This window comes from Malania oleifera, chromosome 7, assembly GCF_029873635.1.
Source record: "Malania oleifera isolate guangnan ecotype guangnan chromosome 7, ASM2987363v1, whole genome shotgun sequence".
Lineage (NCBI taxonomy): Eukaryota > Viridiplantae > Streptophyta > Magnoliopsida > Santalales > Ximeniaceae > Malania > Malania oleifera.
In genome coordinates this window covers 85,899,997-85,917,639 of record NC_080423.1, presented here as the reverse complement: position 1 = coordinate 85,917,639, position 17,643 = coordinate 85,899,997, and the positions used below count along the sequence as shown (strand labels likewise).

At 40.1% G+C, this 17,643-nt stretch overlaps 1 protein-coding gene across 2 annotated transcripts in view; it reads right to left on the bottom strand.

Moving 5' to 3' along the window:
- The window catches only part of LOC131159860 (uracil phosphoribosyltransferase), a 57,516-nt gene that overhangs the window by 13,183 nt on the left and 26,690 nt on the right, over positions 1-17,643 (bottom strand). For both annotated transcript variants that reach the window (XM_058115051.1, XM_058115052.1), the window contains 2 exons: positions 2,953-3,001; positions 2,653-2,714 (listed from right to left, as the gene is read on the bottom strand). In XM_058115051.1, coding sequence (XP_057971034.1) covers positions 2,653-2,714; positions 2,953-3,001 — 111 coding nt within the window. The remainder of the gene's footprint in view (positions 1-2,652; positions 2,715-2,952; positions 3,002-17,643) is intronic.

The following is a 17,643-nucleotide window of genomic DNA, read 5'->3' as shown; positions in this document are numbered from 1 at the left end:
GTCTAAGACCTGGATTTATTTGTTAATAGACATGCTTGAATATCTTAATAAAGTTACTCAATTCTACAAGGAAATAAGAAATTAGTTAGACATTGATATAAAAAAATTTCGATATAATAATGCACTTGAATTTGTTCAAATGAGCTGGATATTAGATGTGAAAGCTGCCACAAAACTACTGCTCTGAAGCTTGTGACGGTGACAGACATGGGGTCAAATACGTGGAGAGAGAGAGAGAATGAATGAGGAATTTAACCCCCCCTCTTTTTGTGTGCAAACAAGTCTTTGACATTGACCCCTAGAAAATGTTTTGTATCTGTACATTCCTCGAGTATAAATCATAATTGTATAATTTATTTTTTTTATATAGACTTATTTATATAAAGAGTCCAACAAATTTATTCACTCAATATTATAATACTATAACTAAAAAATTAAAAATTCACTTACACGAAAGAAATAAATTAATTTATTGATTAATTGTTGTTGTAAATTTACAACTTATATAAATTAATCAAGTAGGAATAGTAGTGATGTTCTCCTATATTTTATATTCCATCTTAAGGGAATAATTCAAAATGTACCCCCAATCCGACAAACTGTATGACTAATCAACCCAAGTAGTTCAAGACTACAACAACCTGAAATCGCATTGATTATTTTGAGGGCTCACATATTGCTCAACTAAATTCTGTTTGTGTATTGATATCATCGACAATTAACTTTGAATTTCCCTTATATTGGATGTATAAAATGCCTTCTTGTATGGAGATGTCCTGCAAAGGTATACATGGAGCAACCTCATGCTTTTGTTGTTCAGTGGGAGTATGGTAAGGAATATAGGTTGCATAAGGCCATTTATGGACTTAAGCAGTCTTCATTGACAAATTTAGTATGGTGGTCTCTATATTTAGTTTTATCTAATGCTACTCTGATCATTTGGTCTTTTTTTTTTTTTGCAAAAAGGAGATAGGTGTGGTCCTCATAGTAGTTTATGAGGATGGTATCTTCATTATTGATAGTGATCAAAGCAGGATCCTACAGTAGCTTGAAGCAAAAATTCAAATCAAATACTCTACTTTCTTGATTTGAGATTCTACGGTCTAAGAAAGAGTTGAATGTCTTAACAAAAATAGACCTTGGACTTAGATACTCCTATGGATCCCAAATGTGAATTTGTCTCAGGACAATGGATTGGGCTCTGAAGACAAATGTTGATGCACGTAGCTGGTTGAGAAGTCGATCAACTTGATTCTCGCTGGAGCTGACATATTCTTTGTTGTGGGGGCAGTGAGTCAGTTTATGAAAATCCCAACAGCCACATTTGGATGTTATTTGTGGGGTTTTGTGGTATCTCAAAGGCCCTCTTCATAGAGGTTCGATATATAAATGTAATAAAAAACTATGACATAATGGGATACTTTGCTGCAAATTGGGCTCGTTTTGTTGATTATCGAAGGTCTACTACTAAATGGATACTATACATATGTGGCAGGTAATTTTTCTACTAGGTGTAGCAAGAAACAAACTACAAGATCTAGTGTTGAAGTAGAATATTGAGCTACGACTCTTACTATGAGTGAGCTTATGAGGTTGAAGTCTCTTGCGATACAGATAGGCATCTTGGTAATGAAGCCCATACATATATTCTGTAATAATCATGTTGTCATTTATATTGCTAGCAATCTATTGCTTTATGGGAGGACAAAGCATGTTGAAGTTGATTGTCAAATTGTGAGGGATGCTGTGCTAAACAATTGTGACTTTCTGGATCAGTTATTGACATTTCACATTCCTAATGATTGTCATAAGCTGATTATGTGATATTTATACACTTCCAGCTTGAGACGGAGTATTAGAAGGGAATATAGAGTACTTAACTAACCAAGTGGTCAGCATGGGGTTGTCCATCTCTTTTTTGCTATTATAATATAGGAGCACAGACCTGGAGCTGTAAGCATGCTCCGAGAAACTGCCGGCTGGGCTTTCTTTGTTTCTTCTGTTCATCTCTTCTTCATTTCTAACCCTAAGTTCTGTTTTCTCGTTGGATCTTCAATTTATTTCAGATTTACAAGACATCATTAACAAATGAGTTCCCACTTCAAGAAAACTCTGCCACTACATTATACATTAAAGACAGCTCAGTAGCAGCACCATGCTCATTGCTTGTAATCTTCTGTTAAAAGAGAGATCATTTATTCAATATTGAGATCCAAGACTCAAGATGGACAATCAATGTCCTCCTCTGATAATCAATATCAGAGTGGCCCATAGCATTAGTAAAAGAGTTATGCTTTGAACTTTATAATATTTTGACTGAGAACCTGAATATTGAAACAGTTGTGGAAACAGTTCTTGTTTTCCTTTTTGAGAAATACAAAAATGTCACCTTGTTTTCCAATTTTCCAAATTTGTATAGAAAAGCTGGATAACGATAAAAAATTGTTTACAAGCTTTTCCTTTGCAAGCTCTTCTATGCAAATCTTGAAAACATAAAAGGTAGCATTTTGTAATTTTTTGGTGGAACTGAAAAAATAAATTTATTCTCCCCCAAGAGAGCAAGCTGTAGAAATTCCTCAATTTGTAAGGACAACAAAAGATAATGGAAACTTCTCAACAGAAGTACTCAAGCCAATGGAAGTAAATTAATACCTGTTGCCAGCATAGGATCCACAACAAATACTCGAGATGCTTCAGAAAAATTTTCAGGTAACCTTACAAGATGAACCAAGAAGTTCACACCAAGAGTCATGCACAATAGCAAATCATCAAGACAAAAGAAAGAAGCCCATATATATCTCCAAGCACAAAAAATGCAAAAGAACAAACAAGAAGAACATTCAAAAGGTTGTGGCTACAAGTTACAAGGAAGCTATATTTCGTTATAAGATATGTAAGTGTACGACTATGGCAACGAAAACCACTTGACAGAAAGGGGAGATGAAGTCTTACTTGTTCAAATACACAGTAGGCTGAAGAGTATCCTCATCTCTGCTAATTCCTTATTTTGCAAAATAAAAATGAAAATAAAAACCATAAACAACTAGGGGCAATCACATGAAAATACATGAAGAGTAAGATTAAAAAAATAATATACAATATAAAAAAATTATACTTGATGAATGTGGTTGATATTACACTATTTTAAACGAAACATAGAAAAACAGTTACAAGGAATGTTAGATCATGATTTAAAATGCATGACAATGAAATACAAGCCGAGTTTGTTCAGGGCATTATGCTTGCCCACTTGTCTCATGCATTTGGGATGGGTTTCCATCTTGTAAATACTAGTGTAGGGTTATTTTTCAAAGATAGTTTTTCCCTAGGCTAAAAAAGGGGGTATGACTCCTCGGTAAGTTTTTCCCTAGGCTAAAAAAGGGAGTATGACTCGGTCATATTGATGTTTCCTAGTGCCAGAGTGAGAATAGCATAGAAAGCTCTTTAGGGGAGGGTGAGTGTTCATCAACTTGTAAAACTCACTAGCTAATGTCAATGTGTTTAGCCTACTTGCCTCCCTCGCTAGACACACATTATTAAAGAAAGTGTTGATAATGAATTATGTTGTTTCAATGTTTACGACTTAAGTGTCATGGCTTTCATAAGTTGTTTATTGCTTCCTCTTATATGACAATGAAAGTGTTTTGTTGGTGAATTGTGGTAAACGCTAGGCTGGCTAGTTAAACAAGAGGCCTTTAGCTAGTGCTGCACGGCCCTTTCACAAAGGTGTGAAATATTCGACCCGTGAGACTTGGTATCAGAGCTCGATTAGTTGCTACGTAAATTCAGTTGCCGTCGTTGTGGGATTGGTTAAGCTTTGGTAAATGACCATGCCGACTAATGCCCAGAGAATTTATGTGTTGGAAGCACAGGCTGAAACGGCAGCCAATAATGTGGCCGTAGAGATGGCCTGACTGATGGAACGTGTTGATGAATTGGCAAGATCACAAAAGCATCAACAAAGTTCGATAGTGAAAATGTCAAGAGGACTTTTACCACACTGTGGAGACCTTGCAAGCTCAGATAGCTGATCTGACTGCAAGGATGAATGTGATGGTTCTTGATATAGGAAACTCTCACTCCGAGATTTAGCAAGACCAAGGTACCAGAACTCAAGACGTATGGGGGAGTCTGTGATGCCAAGGAGTTGGAGAACTTCTTGTTTGATATAGAGCAGTACATTTGTGCTTTGAGGATGGACTTAGAACAGGTGAAAGTGGAAAGTGCAACTGTAGAGAATGAGAATGAATCAATTGTATATTCAATTTTGTATTCTTTACATACTCGGGTCCCTATTTAACATGTACACAAAGAATAAAATATGGAAAAACAAAAGAAGACACAACTTGCAGTTGAGATGTGTAGTTTAGCTTCGGTGGGGGGTCTCAATTTATAGCCTCTGGCTTGTGGCAAGATCTCATGGTAGGTGGTGGTGGCTCACCCACCATGGTAGGTGGCCGTCATTCACCAACTGTGACTGTCGTTCACACTGCTAGCTATCATTCACCAACCGTGGCCATCGTTCACATTATAGGGATTTCTACACTCCCCCTCAAGTTGGATCACAGATGTTGATCATATCCAACTTGCCAATGAAATCCTCAAAGAGTTGCCGAGGTAGTCCTTTGGTGAATGTGTCTGCAATCTGCTCCTTAGTTTGTCCCTTCTTCCACCTTTTCTTTAATGAAGTGTCTACCAACTTCCATATGTTTGGTTTTGTCATGCTAGACAGGGTTGAGAGAGATACTGATAGCTGCCTTATTATCACAGTACAACTTGATAGGTAACTCTAACTCAACATGTAGTTCTTCCAATAGCCTCCGCAGCCATAATCCTTCACATATTCCCTAAGCAACAACTCTGAATTATGCCTCTGCACTACTCCTTGCTACAACATTTTGTTTCTTGCTTCTCCAAGTGACCAGGTTTCTTCATACAAAGGTGCAGTATCCAGTTGTAGATCTTCTATCCTCTGTAGAGACAGCCCAATCAGCATCAATGAATATTGCCACTTCCTTTTGTTCACTTCTCTTGAACAATAAGCCTTTCCCTAGAGATCCCTTTAGATATCTTAAGATCCTGAAGGCTGCTTCCTGGTGTGCTTCTTTTGGAGATTGCATATACTGACTTGCTACACTTATTGCGAAAGCTATGTCTAGTATGGTATGTGACAGGTAGATTAGTTTGCCGACTAATCTTTGATATTTCTCCCTATCTACTGACTTCCCAACATCTGCTGTTCCTTTTCTAGTTTCAATAGATGTGTCGCTTGGTTTGCAACCTAGCATGCCTGTTTTGGTTAGGAGATCAAGGGTGTATTTTCGTTGTTAAACACTAAATCCCTTCTTTGATCTAGCTACCTCCATCCCTAGAAAGTATCGCATTTGCCCCAAATCCTTCACTTCGAATTCTATGGCTAGAACTTTCTTCAATCTTCCCATTTCCTCAATGTCATCTCCAGTGAGGATAATGTCGTCTACATACACAATCAGAATAGTCTTCTTCCATTTTTTTTGTTTGAAAAACAAAGTATGGTTGGACTTTCCTTGGCAGTATCCCTCTCCTTATATCACCTTTGTAAATCTATCAAACCATGCCCTAGGAGATTGTTTGAGTCCATACAAGGACTTTCTTAGTTTACAGATTTTGTTTTCCTTGCTCCTTTTACTGAATCTAGGGGGTAATGTCATGTACACTTCTTCTTCCAGGTCATCATTTAGGAATGCATTCTTGATGTCGAGTTGTTGAAGTGGCTAGTCTAGATTGGCTTCTAGGGATACGAGCACTCGGATAGTGTTCAACTTTGCCACGGGGTAAATCCTTTTGCAACCAACCAGGGCTTGTATCTTTCAACTATCCCATATTTTCAGTATTTTATAGTGAATACCCATTTGCAGCCCACTAGTCTCTTTCCTCGTGGCAATTTCATAACCTCCCATGTTCCATTCTTTTCCAATGCCCTTATCTCCTCCATTACAGCCTCTCTCCATTCCGGAATTTCAAGTGCCTCCTTAATGTTCTTTCGAATTTTGACCTTGTCAAGGTTAGAAGTAAAGGGACGGTATCCCGTGGACAAGGTATTATAGGACACAAATTTTTCAATTCGATGAAGGGTACATGAACGAGGATGTTTTCTAAGAGCAATGGGCAAATCAATATCATCAGATTTATTAGGAGTAGGTTCTATTACCCGTTTTGAGTTGTTGGGAGGTTCTTGGTTGGGCTCTTGGTTGCTCGGAGCTGCCATCAATTCTGACTCTCTTGGTGCTTCAAGTATGAGTTTTTCATTACCACTTGGCTTCGACCTTCATGAGTAGACTAGTGTCTCCTTATTATTCTATTGTTCTATCTCTCTCCCTGAGTTTAAGTTTCCTTCTGTGACTGGCAAGGAAGTGGAGGAGGATGGTAGATTGGTGAGAGGAAAGTCTAGGAAAAACAAGTCACCATTTGGAATTATTCCGAGTCTGAGATTCACTCACATTCTCCCCCTGAATAGAAGACTTGGGATAGAATGGAGTGGTCTCAAAAAAGGTGACATCAAGGTTGATAAAGAGATGACGAGAAATAGGGTCATAGCATTTGTAACCTTTTTGGGATGGAGAATACCCAAGGAAGACACACTTGGTGGCCTAAGGATCCAGCTTGGTGTGCTGGTGAGGATGGGCATACACAAAGGCAGTGCAGCCAAATAAACGAAAAGGGAGATTGGAGTCCAACCGAGAGGTAGGGAAAAATTCAAGAAGAGTGTCAAGGGGTGTAGCATAGGACAGAACACGACTAGGCATTCTATTGATAAGGCAAGTGGTTGTTAGAACAGCATCACCCCAAAACATTGTAGGCATGTGGGTAGTAAGCATTAAGGCTCATGCTACCTCAAGAATATGTCTATTTTTGCGTTCAGCAACCCCATTTTGTTGAGGGGTGTCAACGCATAAGCTTTGATGAATTATCCCTTTTTCTTGAAGGAAGAGACCCAAGGTGTGGTTGAAATATTCCATGCCATTGTCAGTACGCAAGATTTGAATCTTGATGTGAAATTGTGTTTGGACCATGGCATAAAAGTTAATAAACACCGAACGTACTTCAAATTTATCTTTTAACAAGTAAACCCAACAAGTACGAGTGTGATCATCAATGAATGTCACAAACCATTTTGTGTGAGTGCGATTAGAAATCCGGGAAGGTCCCCATACATCACTATGAATGATTGTGAAAGGTTTTGTGGGTTTGAATTTGGATTTTGGGAATGAAGTTCTTCGGTGTTTTGCGAGTTCACACACTTCACATTGAACATAAAGAAACATTTTACTCAAACATAGCGAAGGAAATAAATGACACATGTACTGAAAATTGGGGTGACCCAACCGAGAATGCCATAACATTAGGTCACTATTCTTAGGGATATAGGCAAAATTACTTTGACATTGATCACTCATTTTGGCTTCCTCGAAGTAGTAGATTCCCTCATACTCCTTAGCACTGCCAATCGTTGTCCTCGATGATAGGTACTAAAAAACACAATGGGATGAAATAAATTTAGCAGAGCAATTTGAGTGTTTAGTGAGTTGATTGACAGACAAAAGATTACAAGATAATTTTGGAACATGAAGAACAGACTCTAAAGTAATCGAGTCAGAAATCCGAATACTCCCTTTGCCAGCAACAGGAGCAAGAGATCCGTCAGCAATTTTGACTCCTAGGTTACCAGCACATGGGGTATATGATAAGAAAAGGTGATAAGAGTCTGTCATATGGTCAGAGGCTCCAGAATCTATAATCCAGGGTGTATGGTTACGAAAGGTGTATAGGGCTTGTGAGAAATTACCTGTGTGCGCCAAATTACCAGATGGAGTATTTTTCCATGACTGACTCAAGGCTTGGAGAGCAGATAGCATCTCCATGATTTTCTGTAGTTGATCATGGCTGAAGGTGCTGCTGCTACCACTATCATAATGGTTGCTCGCCACTTGTTGCCTCTCGGGTTGAGTCTTAGAACAAGCTTGATAGCCTCTGGTTTTGGTGCTCTGCCATGGTTTCCAATCAGCTGGCTTGCCATGAATCTCCCAACAATTATCCTTGGAATGGCCAGGCTTCGACAATGTTCACACCAGAGGCGGCCCTTTGGTTGCTTGGTATTTGGCCCACTGTAGGTCCCACGAGATACAAATGCTGAGCCCTCTGGTATCGTGACCGTAGCTTCCTTCAACATGACTTTGCGCCTTGCCCCTTCACAACTCACTTCAACAAACACTTCTTGAGTTAATGGTAGAGGTTTGCGGTTGAGAATCATTCCTTGTACATCATCTAAATCTCGATTAAGGCTTGCAAGGAACTCAAAAACTCTCTCTTTTTCCAATCTCTTCTTGAACAGTGCACTGTCCTCAGCACAACGCCATTCTTCTTTGCTACTTAAATCTAGTTCTTGCCATAGTGCCAACATCTCCATGTAATAGTCTGTCACCTCTCTAGCCTTGTTTCATCTGCCATAGGCGTGTCATAAGTTCAAAGACTTGGGAAGCATTCTCCTCGTTAGAGTAGGTTTCTCGGACTGCATCCCACACCTCTTTTGCTATGGGTAGGAACATATATGCCTTCCCAATAGTTGGCTTCATGGAGTTGATAAGCCATGAGGTAATCAAGGAATTCTCCAATCTCCATTGCTGGAGTGCCACAACATTCGTTGAATCAAGTTTCTTTGAGTCGCTGGTAAGATACCTGAGCTTTCCTCTGCCTTGACTGCGAATTTCACGAACTGGGCCCATTCTCGAAAATTCTTCCCATTGAGTTTTTTTGTCGATAGTTGGACAAAAGAGCCATCTAGTCCATTCGAACTGATGATGGCATTGGTTCGACTCGTTTGAGTCTCTGAGGTTGTCGACTCTCGACTGTTGATGGAGTTATCCCCCATAGTTAGCTTGGTTTAGGAAAAAACCTGGCTCTGATACCATGTAGAGAATGAGACTAAATCAATTGAATATTCAATTGTATTCTTTACATACTTGGGTCCCTATTTAACGTGTACACAGAGAATAAAATATGGAAAAATAGAAGACACAACTTGCAGTTGAGATGTGTAGTTAAGCTTCGGTGGGGGTCTCAATTTATAACCCCTGGCTTGTGGCAAGATCTCATGGTAGGTGGTGGTGGCTCACCCACCATGGTAGGCTCACCTACCATAGTAGGTGGCCGTCAATCACCAACGGTGACAGTCGTTCACATTAAAGGCTGTCATTCATCAACCGTGGCTGTCGTTCACACTATAGGGATTTCTACAGCAACCATGTACTTGGTTGGTGACACCAAACTGTGGTGGGGTATTAAGTCCAATGACATTGAGAATGGACGTTGTGTAGTGGATTGTTGGGCAGACTTGAAGAGAGAGCTCAAGGTCCAATTCTTTTCTTAGAATGTTGAGTACAATGCTAGGAGGAAGCTGAGAGACCTCAAACATATTGGGTCAATCAGGGAAAACGTGAAACAATTTTTTGCTTTGATGTTAGATATCAGGGATATGTTGGAAAAGGACAAGCTGTTTTATTTTCTTGAGGGGTTGAAACAGTGGGCAAGGGCAAAACTTCATAGGCAAAGAGTTCAAGACTTGTCTCCTGCACAAGCTGCCATGGAACGCTTGACTACTATACTGGTGATGGTACCGCTTTGTCCAAAGAAAATGGCAGAGGTGGAAACAGTGGAAAGTCTTTCAAGAAGGGTAAACCCAAAAGTAAGGGAGCCGGATTATGAGGCATCAACTTCAAAAGAATCCTCACTGTCTTGAGAGTTCAACACACTCATTGGCGAGGGTAGAATTTCATGTTACTTACGTTGAGGCCCTGACAGAGTTGTTAAGTTCCCTCATAAGTCATCACTCAATGCCTTACAAGCTTCCATCGCAGAGGGAGCATTGGAGAGTGATGAGGAAGAGGAGGATACCTCGAGGATGGGTGCAATGTGGTTGGTGAATGCATTGGAAAAGTAGGTGAAAGCACCAAAAGTTACACAAGAGAAAGGATTGATGTTTGTAGACTTGAGGATCAATGGGAAGAGTACTTGTGCTATGGTGGATACCAGGTCTACCCATAATTTTGTTTCACAAGGAGAGGCAGGGAGACTCAACTTATCCTTGGAGAAGGATTCAAGACGCATGAAAGCGATGAATTTTGTAGCCCAGTCTACTCTGGAGTAGCCAAGCAAGTGACTACGAAGCTTGGAGAGTGAGCAAGTCATGTGAATTTCACAGTGATGCCGTTGGATGACTTCCAAGTTATTTTAGGAATGGAATTCTTTAAGGGAGACTAAGGCAATGCTAATCCCTTTTGCTAGTTCCTTATGTCTGATGGGAGATCACCCTAGCATGGAGCAAGTCGTTGCAAAGAAAGGAGACGATGAGAAGTTCGCAACTCAAGAAGGGATTAAGAAGGGGAGAGCAGACATATCTAGCCACGATGATGGTAGAGGAAGAAGTAGGCCAAGAGTTGATGCCTACGAGCATCCAAGCTATGTTGGATAAGTACCATAGTAATCAGAGGCGCGAGGCGAGCCAAGGTGCAAAGGGTCTTTGAAGCCGAGGCGCACAATTATTAAAATGGTGTAAAATATCTATTTGGGGTAATTTATATATGAACATATGAATATCTAGTGATATTAGAATTTAAAATGCCAAAACATTCAATAACAAAATTGGAAATTTAATAAAATTGCCAAGAAGCATCAACAATTCAACATAGTTCAACATCAAAAGAAAAGAGTACAATAAAAGATTTCAAAATATAAAATCTAAAAATCCTCCTCAATCATCACTCATCATCAACTAAGTCAGCGAAGATATCATCATCTTCCTCTTCATCATCAGAACTGTTTTCTCCAACATCTTTTTCCTCTTCCGTCTCCTCTGCACTATCCACTTGGATTTCATCCTCATCTACAAGTTCCAACATTGTGGTCCGACCCCTAGCATTGGTTGCACTACTAGATGAAGCCCTTCCTGTTCCTCTAGATGATGATGGCATATTTGTACTTATTCTTGATCTAGTGTGATGCGGGGGGTTATTTAGTCCAGCAGCTCTAGCAACAGAATCCCAAGTCAAATTATCATCTTCAAACACAAGTTCATTATCCTCATCAGAATCACCATCCACCCTACCAATCAACCACTCATTACTATCATCAATGTCCTTTAGGAGGATGGGATCAATGGTGTCACGTTTGTCGCATCGAAGCCTCAGAGTTCGATTATATTTCACAAATACCAAATCATTCAAGTGTTGCTGGGATAGCCTATTTCTCCTTTTGCTATGAAGCTGCAAAAAGTTTAAAGTAATATGGTTAATAATGATTCTAAAAAGCAGTAGATTGGTAGTTCTTGTTCTTTAATAATTAATCCATGATATACTAATGACTTACATGTTGGAATTTGCTCCAATTTCTTTCGCAGCCGGTAGCACTACACGTCAGGCTAACAATTTTCACAACAAACTTTTGCAAGTTTGGAGTTGTTGATCCATATGCCATCCACCATTGCGCTGTTATAAAATAAATTTTACATGAATACCTACCAGGTAAATAGCAAAAATAATTTTCAAAAAGAAAGAGGTAGTACAAATGCCACTTTACCTGGTGCTTTTGTCTTCCTTTGTCTCACTGCCAAACTAATTCCAAAGACGCCACTAGTGGCATTGTATTTTTCCAACTCATTTGAAACTTTATCTTGCATTTCAATAGTTGGCAGTAACCTTGCAATACATTTGTACAAACCCGTCATAATTTCTTCATCTTGCAAAATGTTGGGGTTTGAATAGAAAAATTCTGGATTCAAGTAGTGTGCGCTGCATGCAACGGTTGATGGAATTGGCATCCCCACCTCGTATCAATAATTTCAAATGCCTCCTTGAATTTATCCTCTCTCTCACCAAAAGTCTAAGCTATGGCTTCTTTAGCGCTATCCATTGCTTCATAAATGTATCCCATTGCAAGCTTCTTTTCCCCATCAACCAAACGGAGTACACGAACAAGTGGACCTGTTAACTTAAAAGCATAGACAATGGTACTCCAAAAAGTAGGCATCAAAACAATAGTAACTGCTTTTTTGCCAACCACCTCCTTTGCCCATTTAGTAGTATTCCAATCTTCAGAAGTAAACATCTTCCTCAAGTTGTTCTTTTGAAGATGGATTGAACGAAGGGTGATGAAGGCAGTTGCAAATCTTGTAACTGCAGGTCTTAGTAACTCCTTTCCTCTAGTGAACTGTCTCATCAAGTTGACAACGCCAACACGGTTATAGATATAGCCATTCAAAAAAATTGCCCTTTTCAAAGTTGCATGAATTGAAGGCATCTTCCCAATATCCTCCAAAATTAAATCAATGCAATGAGCAGCACACGGTGTCCAATATAAATGTGGCCTCTTTGCTTCCAACAATCTCCCTGTTCAAAAATCAAGGAATGAAGCCATTAAAATATTAAAATAAACAATATATACACTATAGAAAGTAGTTCTAAAAATAAGTTCTTACCAGCTGCAACATAGTTTGACGCGTTGTCAGTTACCACTTGAATCACATTTGATTCTCCAATTTCCTCTACCATCTCATCAAGTAATCTATACATTCTATCTGAATTCTTGACAATATTAGAAGCATCAATAGACTTGATGAATACTGATCCCCTTGGAGAGTTCACTAAAAAGTTTATTATGTCTTTATTAGCAACCGAATCTCTCCAACCATCAAACATAATTGAGCAGCCATATTTTGTCCATTCCTCCTTATGGACCTTCAATAACTCTTTCATTCGACTAACTTCCTCCTTTAGGTAAGGAACTCTTACTTCATGATAGCTAAGTGGCTTTATTCCAGGACCATATTGTCCAATCGATTCAAGTGCCACAGCAAAGCTACTCAGACGTACAGCATTAAATGGTATTCCAGCATCATACATCCACCTAACAAAATCTCCCATTGCCTTTTTTCTTAGTTCTTTCTTGCACGCCTCATTTATTGATGTTTGCTTCATCTTCCCTTCTTTCCTAGCTTGAACCACTTTCTTTGGATCAGGAGTAAAAAACAAGTCTATAGGCCCCTTCTGTTTTGGTTTCTTCAAGTTGGATTGGGATGATCTTTTACTTCCATCACTAGTAAGCACTCTCTTGCCACGAATGTCAATTTCTTGAACTTCATCTTCTTCATCTTCAACGTAATGATCTATATCATCAAAGTCGGGCAATAACTCATTTTCCTCCTTTTCCATATCTTTCTTCAACATATACTCTTTAATCTCCTCACGTACATGGGCAGGGCACTTAGAGCATTCTTTCACATTTCGAAATTCTCCGACAATGTGTTGTTTTGCCCGAAATATTCCTCCCCTTGTGACTTTACCACAAAAATTGCAAGTCAAATTATTTTTAATTTTCTGATCCTCCAAATGTGCATACTTCCATGCGGGATCTTTCTTTGCCGAGACCTCACATCCAGAACTAGAATCCATTTAAGATTTTAGACTTGGTATCTCGTATCCTAACTGAAAAAACAATGCATCATATATTTCAGGCAAATTAGGCAATAACTCATTTTGTATTAGTAGCTAATAGCCTAATTCAGACAATAACCCATTTAAAATTTAAGACTTACATAATGCATTTCCAAACAAATTAAAAAACTAAATTTCAATAAAAAGAATAAATATTATGTATTAGTTATAATTTATAAACTTACATTAATTAAACTAAATATTATAAATTAAAAAACAGTAGCTAAATTTATGTAAAAAGAATAAATATTATGTATTAGTTATAATTTATAAGCTTACATATAAAGAAGAAGAAGAAGAAGAAAAAGAGCAGGCAGCAGTCAGCAGTCAGCAGCACGCAGCAAGCAGGCAGCAGGAAGAAGAAGAAGAAGAAGAAGAGAAGCAGCAGGCAGCAGGACGCAAGCAGCAGCAGCAGCAGCAGCAGCAGAAGAAGAAGAAGAAGAAGAGAAGCAGCAGGCAGCAGGATGCAAGCAACAGCAAAAGAAGAAGAAGAAGAAGAAGAAGAAGAAGACTTACAAAGGTTCGAAGGCTTAAAGACGATCTCGCAGCTGGTTCAAAATGTTGAAGACAATGTGACGAACTCACGTCGTGTTCGAAGACAGTCAGACGAACTCACGACTGCTTCGAAAGCAGGCAAACGAACTCACGAGGGCTCCGGCTGGTTCAAAACGAAGTCGCACAGGGTCGTGCTTCTTCAAAATGTCGAAGATGAACTCACGATCCTAGTTCGAAGCTCGAAGACAAAGTCGCGAAGGCTTCCGGCTGGTTCAAAGGCTCGCAAACGAACTCACGAAGGGCTTCAAAGGGTCGAAAGGGGCTAGGGCTCTGTTCGCTTGAGTCGAATGAGGGATACAGGTCTGGCTTGGGCTATTTTTCTCCTTTAAATGACTTAAAAATTCACAAGGTGCGCCTCACGCCCCACTGCGCCTCGTCTCGCCTAGGGTCGCCTCTTGTAGGTCGCCTCGCCCCACCTGGTATGAGGCGGAAGCATCTTCGCCTCACTGCGCCTTGCGCCTAGGCACGCCTCAGGCGCGCTTTTAACTACTATGATAAGTACAAGGAGGTGATACCGGATAAGCTGCCTCATAACTTGCCTCCATGATGGGGTGTAGAGCATGAGATTGAGTTGTTGCCAAGAGTGAAACCACCTGCTAAGGGTCCATATCGGATGGCGCCTCCAAAGCTAGCAGAGTAGAGAAAACAACTTGATGATTTGTTGGAAGCGGGATATATTCGCCCTTCCAAAGCATCGTTAGGAGCAACAATGTTGTTTCAAAGGAAACATGATGGGAGCATGCGGATGTGTGTAATCTATTGCGTGCTCAACAAGGTGACAGTGCACAACAAGTATTCTATTATGTTGATTGTCGATCTATTTGATCAGCTGAGTCATGCCAAGTACTTCACTAAACTCGACTTGAGATCGGACTACTATCAGGTGAGAATTGCTTATGGGGATGAGCCGAAGACAACTTGCGTGACGCAGTGAGGCATATAAATTCTTGGCGATGCCATTAGGGCTGACGAATGCGCTTGCGACATTCTGTACCTTGATGAACCAGGTATTTCGTGAGTACCTTGAGAAGTTTGTCGTAGTGTACCTAAATGATATTGTTGTCTACAATGCCACTCTAGAGGAACATAAAGAGCATCTACGAAAGGTGTTTAACAAGCTCAAGGAGACCAGTCTATAAGTGAAGAAAGAGAAATGCTCTTTCATTCAGCTGAGCATCAAATTCCTTCCTTGGTCATGTGATTGAACAAGGTCATATCAGGATGGATATGGAGAAAATGAGAGTGATTCAAGAATGGAAGATCCCAACAACAGTGAAGGAGTTGCGTTCCTTTCTTGGTCTTGCCAACTATTACCGAAAATTTGTAGAGGGGTGCTCGAGGAGAACTAATCCTTTGACAGAACTACTGAATAAGGGTCAGAGCTGGAACCAGACAGAGAAGTGACAGGGAGTCTTTGATGACTTAAAGGATGTAATGATGAGAGATCTGGTACTTGCTCTTCTAGACATCATGAAACCCTTTGAAGTACAAACAGATGCATCGAACTACGCCTTTGGAGGAGTCTTGTTATAGGAGGGACGTCCTATTGCGTACGAGATTCGTAAGCTTAATGAAGCGGAACAGAAGTACACAACTTAGGAAAAAGGAGATGCTAGCGGTGATACATTGTCTCCATGTGTGGCGACATTACTTACTTGGGTCAAGGTTTGTGGTGAAAACAGATAACCTGGGTGTTAGCCACCTCTTCACACAATCGAAGTTGACACACATGTGGCAAAAATTCTTGGCATAATTTGATTTCTCATTTGAGCACAAGGCGAAGCGCCTGAATCAAGTTGTTGATGCATTGAATAGGAACACCGAGCTAGTGGTCTTACAAATGGCAACACACTTGACAATGAGTACCATTACCACAACGATGCGGGAGTGCATGAAGGAGAATTTAGCCAAAGATCCAGTTGCGCGGAACCTCATGAAGCTGACAGAAGAGGGGAAAACACATCAGTTTTGGATGAAAAATGGATTGTTGATGACCCATGGTAGCCGGCTCTTTGTGCCATGAGCTAGAGATCTGAGGAAGACACTGTTGAGAGAGTGTCATGATACCAGGTGGACAGAACATCCAGGATGGAACGCATTTTGGCATTACTGCAACAGAGGTATTATTGGCCGCACATGCGTAATGATGTGGTTGATTATACTCGAACTTGTCTCACCTACCAACAAGACAAGGTGGAACAAAAAATGATTGCAAGGCTACTCAACTGCTGGAACCCCTACCAGCACCATCCAAACCGTGGGAAAGTGTCTCACTAGACTTCATCACCAACCTGCCTAGAGAGGGAGATGCAGGATCTATACTTGTGGTTATAGACAGGTTTTCGAAGAACGGTACATTTATACCTGCACTAAAGTGCTGATCGGCAAAGGAGACGACACAATTATTCTTTAAGAATATTATGAAGTCTTGGGGTGTTCCCCAAGATAGTGTTAGTGACTGAGACTCAAGATTCACCAGAAACTTCTGGACAGAACTTTTCAGAATGCTCGATTCACAGCTTGACATCTCTTCGAGCTACCATCCACAAACAAATGGATAGACGGAGAGATTCAACAAGCTACTAAAAGAGTATTTGCGCCATTTCGTCAACGCCAACTAGAAGAATTAGGTGCAACTACGTGATGTGACTCAGTTCTATTTCAATGCCCAAAAGAGCTCAACAACCAATAAAAGTCCCCTTGAGCTTGTTATAGACCACCAGCCATTATTACCTCACACAGTGGATCATCCGCATAGAGGAAAGAGTCCTAGAGCATACATCTTCACCAAAAAATGGAGAATTGCCCGAGCCTACCTGGAGAAAGCTTCTAAGTAGATGAAGAAGTGGTCAGATCCGAGGGAGAAGACTGCAATACTTCAACGTAGGTGACTTGGTGCTTGTTAAGTTCAATCCTGAACAAATTAGGTTACTACAGGGATGAGATAGGAGACTACTTCGTAAATATGAAGGACCAATCCCCATCTTGGCCAAAGTCGAGAAGGGCTCTTGTAGAATTAACCCTCCAACTTGGATGAAAGTGCATCCTGTGTTTCATGTCAGTTGCCTTAAGTCGTACAATGCCAACACTGAAGATCCAAGTAGAAGTTAGTCAACCAGAGCAAAATTGAAGACAGTGAAACCCAACAGACGAGAAGTTGAAGATATCCTTGCAGACAAAGAGTTCACATCCTCAAGGAAGAAGCAGCGGGAGTTCTTAGTGAAGTGGAAAGGCTTTGGTGATGAAGAAATCAGCTGGGTTTTTGCAAAATACATGCAATTGTTCATGGACAAAGTTGAAGCGTACCTAGCGTCAAAGTCTATGAGCACGTTGACCGCATTAGGGGGAGAGTGTCACAAGCCGAGCTTGTTCAAGGCATTATGCTTGCCTGTGACTGCTTGTCTCATGTGTTTGGGATGAGTTTGCATCACATAAATATTAGTGTAGGGTTATTTTTCAAAGATAGTTTTTCCATAGGCTAAAATGAGGAGTATGACTCCTCGGTCATATTGATGTTTCCTAGTGCCAGAGTGAGAATAGCATAGAAAGCTCTTTAGGGGAAGGT